This window comes from Pseudorca crassidens, chromosome X, assembly GCF_039906515.1.
Source record: "Pseudorca crassidens isolate mPseCra1 chromosome X, mPseCra1.hap1, whole genome shotgun sequence".
In the NCBI taxonomy this organism is placed as follows: Eukaryota; Metazoa; Chordata; class Mammalia; order Artiodactyla; family Delphinidae; genus Pseudorca; species Pseudorca crassidens.
Window position 1 is genome coordinate 37888930 of NC_090317.1, and position 7111 is coordinate 37896040.

The 7111-nt window shown below is 40.9% G+C and overlaps 1 protein-coding gene across 1 annotated transcript in view; it reads left to right on the forward strand.

Moving 5' to 3' along the window:
* The window catches only part of GUCY2F (guanylate cyclase 2F, retinal), a 78634-nt gene that overhangs the window by 21839 nt on the left and 49684 nt on the right, over nucleotides 1-7111 (forward strand). Inside the window, exons 4-6 of the mRNA XM_067722691.1 lie at nucleotides 585-939; nucleotides 2315-2399; nucleotides 6433-6529. Coding sequence (XP_067578792.1) covers nucleotides 585-939; nucleotides 2315-2399; nucleotides 6433-6529 — 537 coding nt within the window. The remainder of the gene's footprint in view (nucleotides 1-584; nucleotides 940-2314; nucleotides 2400-6432; nucleotides 6530-7111) is intronic.

A 7111-nucleotide genomic window follows, 5' to 3' on the forward strand; every position in this document is an offset into this window, starting at 1 on the left:
GCCATGGACGCTGAGCCTGTGCATCCGGAGCCTGTTGCTCCGCAACGGGAGAGGCCACCACAGTGAGAGGCCTGCGTACCGCGCAAAAAAAAAAAAAAAAAAAAAAAAAAAAAAGATTTTACCGTGCGTAATGCGCTAGTAATTAGCCTGGTCAATTTCCTTTGCATGCCTCTTGTCTAAAAAAAGATTTTACCGTGCATAATGCACTAGTAATTAACCTGGTCAATTTCCTTTGCGTGCCTCTTGTCTATTTCATACTTATTTTTTTAATGCCCTTTATAACTCTAAATCACTATCTTAGCTTAGGAGCATAAAAATATATTGTGTATGACTTGGTTTGCTCATAAAATTGTCATATTTGATATATTTAAAGATGTGAAGGCCTGGGGGAGAAAAACAGAAAAAATTCAGGGGAGAAACCAAGCAAGTCCTGAGAAACAATTGTTTTTTTTTTTTCTTCTGGGTCTTCATAGCTCACCTCCACTCAGACGTGCAGCCCTTAATAATGAACACAGGCTTGGAATACACTCTGAGATTGCTCTAGGGTGACTAGGGCTCAAGATAATTGTAATTTTTAAAAATAGGTTTCACCGTTGTTTGGAACCATCTACAATTCAATTTACTTTATTGCACAAGCCATGAATAATGCTATGAAAGAAAATGGACGGGCTAGCGCTGCCAGCCTGGTTCAGCATTCCAGAAACATGCAGTTCTATGGATTCAACCAGTTGATAAGGACAGATTCAAATGGAAATGGAATTTCAGAATATGTAATCCTGGACACCAACTGGAAAGAATGGGAACTCCACAGTACTTACACTGTGGACATGGAAACAGAGCTCCTACGATTCAGAGAGACCCCAATTCACTTCCCTGGTGGCAGGCCCCCTCAAGCAGATGCAAAATGCTGGTTCGCAGAAGGGAAGATCTGCCAAGGAGGTAAGGAATGGAAAATCAATGGTAGTCAGTTTGGCTCAGCTTGGGTTACAGGGAACCTCTTTAGGAGAAGGCATATTTTAATATTGGGACACTCATAGAATCAGTCATTTGCATTTAGGTGACATAAACATCTTGGCACTCTACATAGTTAATTTTAAATAATAAGGACAATGATAGGTACTTTGCAGCCTTAAATAACCATCCACAATTTAAAAGCCCCCCCCCTACCTGTTTTTAAAAGGATCCCACTCCCAAAGAGGTTTTTCTAATAAGAGGAAGGCATGATGCTTTTTCTTGGTCTTTTGTAGGCTGTGATCTGTGACTGCTCCCCCTGCTAGAAAATTCACCTGTCCTTCCCTTGATGTATCCAAATCCTTTCAGTCAGGTTCCACCACAGAAATACCATTTTCCACCCTCTCCTCTCTGAACTCCCGTTGAACTAAAAGTCTGTACCTCACAGCTTAGCACAAAATGGCTTTTCAGTTGTTTCTTGTGTATTGATTGTGTCTCTTCCTCCCAAATGGACTGCTCCTTGAGGGCAGGGACCAGAGCTAATAATTCTTATACCCTCCAACCACCCAACACAGTTGGCATCCCATGAATACTTGCATTTGATTGACTGATGGAACTCCTCCAGTTTGTGGAAGAGGGGAAACTCCATCCAATCTCTGAGAGCCAGAGGGGAAATTTGGAAGGATCTATACTATTCCTATGCAAGTGTACCCCACACCCTTCTAAAACCAAATGCATCTATTTGAAATAGACTTCAACTTCTATTTTGTTTTAGCATGACATACCCAGCTATCTCTTTACTTGCCTCATCATATATTTCCCTCTGAAATCTTAGTAATCTATCCAAATACTTAGATTTTACAGAGGACAATTTACATCCTAGTGAAAACACTAATTATCAAAAACAGACTTACCCTTGAAGGACAAGTGTTACGTTTTTCGTCTATAACTCACAAGGTCTATGGGCTCAGGTGAATTAAAAAGGTCTTTTATTTTATGAAGCCAACATAATACCCTTTGCAGATGAGATAATATATTTATTCTCAAGAACTCTATTGCTGTCCAACTTAAAGTACTCAAAGTTTTCCATTCGTGGACTTTTTTTTCTCCAAAGAAACACCCGGGTCAGCCTTAATTCATGTGATTTGTTATTGGCAGAGTGGTGAGTGGTTTTGCTTCAGAACAGTGAAATTGCTTTCTGTGCCCATAAAGTCAACAAGACAGACTGTGCTGGAGAAAAATAGAATTAAGTTAGGTAGGTGTAGCTTGATTTTAGAGTCACCAGAAAGCACGAGGAGTCACTCAGTGGTGCCCTTTATTTACAGCCTCTTTCTGATGCCATTCTCCCTCTTCCTCTCTGCAGGCATCGACCCTGCCTTTGCTGTGATGGTCTGCCTTGCCTTGCTTATAGCCCTGCTATCTATTAATGGATTTGCTTACTTTATAAGGTACATTTTTTCTTTTTGTATGTAAAAACACAAGCCCATTATAGCCTTGTTAATATTGATTTCTGGGAAGTCATGTTTCAGTACAATTGCCTCATTACATGACCCACTGATTTTCTTTTTTCCGTAGTGATTTACCATCCCCACCGGCCCATTTAGAGTGAAGTGTTTTCATGATGCCAAGAATAACTTCCTCAGCTGTGTTGTCAGTGTTGTCGCCTGTGAGTAGATCTGGCTGTCAACACTATCATGAAATAAGGGAACTAATACTTTAGGGCCTGCCTACTCCCTAGCTGTGCTCCCTTTTCCACTGGCAGAGTCTCCTATAACCACTTCCTTCCTCAAATGGTATGGACTGGTAGGTATGGACTGGGATATTTTAACAAGTTCCAAGAATTAGGCAGACTTTGGCTAGAATCTAAGATTTAGGAATAATGGTATTAATTCACAGGACTGTAGTGGGGATTAAATAAGCTGAAGCGAGTATTGTACCTAGAACAATACCTGACTCACAGTAGGTGCTCAAGAAACAGTAAATCTCATCTGCTTCCCAAGCACGTGGGACTCTCCTGCTGATTGTTGGGAGCCCAGGATCCTCACTTTGACAGTAATCTCTTTTGCCCAGGGTATCATAGTCCAGATTTTTACTGTCCTCCTTCCTTGGACAAAAACTATCCTAGCTGATCGTCAACATCATCAAGTCCTTGTTTTTCTCCCTCAGATCATCTAATACATGACCAACTACTCTGATGAACTAATTCAGGATCAGGGATAAATGGCTGAAGATGGCTTAATATGACATCCCTTTCTTATAATCTTTGCATTTTAACAGTTGGATCCTCCCCACATTAGGATGATTTGGGAAAAATGAAAAATGAAATCAGCCATACCCCTCCCACTTTACCCTTTCCACCCTGCGAACCACACCTTTGTTATCTCTTTGGGGGTGGTCCTAACAACAATATGACAAGAACTTGGTAGGGAACGGAGTGAGCTGTTTTGGAAAATTCCAAGAAGAAAAATGTCTAGAGTGTATTAAGTAGCTGTGTAAATTTTTTTTTTTTTTTTTTTTTTTTTTTTTTTTGCGGTACGCGGGCCTCTCCCTGTTGTGGCCTCTCCCGTTGCGGAGCACAGGCTCTGGACGCGCAGGCTCAGCGGCCATGGCTCACGGGCCCAGCCGCTCCGCGGCATGTGACATCTTCCTGGACCGGGGCACGAACCAGTGTCCCCTGCATCGGCAGGCGGACTCTCAACCACTGCGCCACCAGGGAAGCCCCAGTAGCTGTGTAAATTTGGACAAGACACTAAATCCCTCTTGGCCAGAATTTTCTCATTTGTAAAATGAAGGAATTGGATTAGATGATCTTTAAGAGCCCTTCCAGCTCTGATGTTCTAATGAGTCTGCAAAATCCTGGATTGAAACTATAACAGGTGTTACTCTTAGTGTTAGAATGTTAGCATCGCTATGAAAAACCACTATCATCCATCTCCCCAGTATTAGAAACTTGATAAAGCCACACAAAATAGTAGGTAGCTTATGCATTGTTAAAGCACACTTGATAAAGACAATAGTGTAGTTCAAAGGAAGTTTTTCTTTCAGTTTCTATGACTGTGACATATCTCTGCTCAGAACAGAAATTTAATGTCTTTAGCTGCTGCCAAAGAATAAAGTATTTAATTAACATCATGAGATACTTAGTGAAAATAAATGCCCTCCAATCAAAATCTTCCCCCTCTAGGGAGATTTGAAGAGTAGTAGGCTCTGGTTCCCCAATGCCAAAAGATGCCATGGCAAGGTGGAAAATGGAATCACTTAGCTGTTTGTCAGTCCCCCCCCACTCTCCCCCAAATGACTGATCTCACTGGTCTTTCCCATGGAATGGACTGGTTTTTTGGGCTTAGAGTGAGCCTAACCTGCAATTCTCAGGAAGGGAAGGAAAAAAAGAAAAAAAAGTCATGGGGGGGGGTTTGTTTGGATCTTGTGGGCTGAAGGGCAAAGAAGACTGGAGAGGAAAATGATTGGAGAGGAAAATGAGTGAGACAATTGGTACTTCAAGTGGTCACAGAAAACTCAGAGATGGGAGAGAGGCACATCATTTCCCAGAGTCACTTGGGCCTTGGTTCTTCAGTTAACAAAGCACAAAAGGTGCCCTCTCTCTGCTGCCTTCCTGCCTCTCGCTGCCCACCGCGGCTGCAATCAGAAGAGCTGAGCGGCTGATGAGTTTCTGTAATAGATGGTGATTACTTGCAGGAGAGTGGCTCTCTGTTCCTTCCTTTTCTCTGTGTTTTGATTGTTTAAGTTTTTTTCTTTCTTCAGAAAGAAAGACGTGCAAAGAACCCAACCACCCCAAAACAAAGGATTCTTTGAACTCCTCCTTTCTCCCTACTCTGAACCAGATTGCCTCGCCTTTCTATAAAGCTCTCCCGTGCTCTGTAATACTAATGATGATAATGAAAATAATGAGCTCTTATACTTTCATAGTGCTTCGCGCTTTTCGGAGCACTTTCACATATATTATCTCATTTGATTTTCAAAACAACTCTATAAAGCGAGTAATGCAAGGACTATTATCTGGCGAGAGAGATGAGGACACTGGGGCATGAAGAGGTTAAATTATTTATCCAAGGTAATCTGGCTAATTAATGACAGAATCTGGATTGAGAGTCCAGTATTTTTTCTACTAGAGTGTATTCTGTAGCATGATTATTTTTACAGGTGTGCCTGTTTTAAGACAATTCACTGCACATATGAAATAGATAAGTTAGGGGGTGATGCTTTACTTTGCCAAAAGATTCATGTGCTCTACCCAAGAATTCACTACAGGGCTCTTTTAATTTTCTCTGCAGGGAAGCAGCTCCCACAGTGATAAGGGACATATTTGTTGGCAGACAATTAGAAACACATTAATTGTTTGTTTACAAATCAGTAGAATCACTGAGAAAAACTGTCTGGGTTGCCGGTACTTAAAGCTACAGTGACACTGTAGACTTCTTAGAGCAACTTGACAAAGCAGTTTCATTCAGTGGTTGTTTTCCCCATTCTGGCTGTCGGCTTTAATACATTCCACAGGGTGACCATTAAGGGGTTATGGAAAAAGTGAAGCCAAACTGTAGCCATCACAGCCCCCAAGACAAAACAGAACAAAACAACCACACGGACTAATCCAAGGTTCCCTTCAGGTCCTCAGGTTGCTCAGTTAGCTCAACTGAGGACCCACCTGGCTGTGTGGGTAGACATCATAAACTCCTATGTGTCTAGTAATTGATCTGTAAGAAATAATTGCATTCACCGCAAATTAATGGACATGTTTGGAGAGAATCAGGTTTAAACTGTGAGACAAGACTCTCTAAACAAGAGACCAATTCAGTCAAAGGAAAAAAAACTCAGTCAGCCCACTTGTTTGGAATCATGTAGACAAAGCAACCAACTGATTGAATTTTTCCACTTTTCAACCTGTTGCTTTGGCAACGTACAGATGCAACTTTGCAAGACAAGTGGTCTGTGGGCAGAAATCTGGGCCCACAGCCAGACACCAAGGATTCAAGTCCCAGCTCTGCCTCAGGCTATGGAATCTCACCTAATTTGCTTAATTTTGTTTTGTTTCTTTAATGTGTTTTTTTGTATTTATAAAATGGAGATTAATGATTCTTGGCCTTGGTATTATCAGAATATATACTATGGCATATGAGAAAAGTTGTTGAGTTCTTTAAAAGTATTCAGAGGTGTTGTTTTGAATGTACCCTTGATGTGGAATCACTGTTTTATGAGTCTGAGATACCATCCCCATGCAGCGCTTTCCCTTTTGATACCTCTTTAATAGCATTTTCACTTTTCTCTTTTGGTCTTTGTAACATTGCAAGTTATGAGGACCAGGCTCGTTCTCTCTCTTTGCTGTGGATACTGTGGTAAACATCTATGTGTGGTTATTCTCCCAATTATCTTGTATATTTTTAAACTTCTATCATAGGGCAAATTTACCCCTGGTTTGCAAAACATCCAGCCCCCTGTGACCTTCTGATTGTATGCTTCTTTCAGACGTCGTATAAATAAAATCCAGTTGATTAAAGGACCCAACAGAATCCTACTGACTTTGGAGGATGTGACGTTTATCAACCCCCACTTTGGCAGTAAGGTAAGGAGCATCCCTTGCTCTTACTGCACGGCCCAAGCTGGTATCCACACGCCACAAGTGACTATTGGGCACTTGGCATGTAGCTAGCCTGAACTGAGATGTGCTGTAAGAGTAAAATACACGTTGGACTTAGAAGACAGTATAAATGTAAAATATCTCATTAAAATTTTAAAATATATTAATGACGTGTCAAATGATAATACTTTAGATAATATTGGGTTAAATATATTACTAAAATTAACCTCACCTGTTTCTTTTTAGGTTTTTTAATGTGACTACTAGAAAACTTAAAAGTACATATGTGGCTCATGTTACATTTCTATTGGATAGTGCTGTCTTAGTTTTGAGAAAGTGATGCAGTGCACTTTGAGCAATAGTGTAGCTTTGACTACATATAGCCCTTTTTTGTACATTTGGACTCAACATGTGATTGCTAGTTCCTCAATGGTGGAGGTACATCTTTTTTGTTTTAATGTTAGCCCGTAGCACCTGATGTGGTGCTGATAGTGTAATAGGTGCTCTTAAAAGTGGTGAATGAATCAACTAGTGAAAGAAAGTTAAGCGTCACCAGGGGTCCTCTTC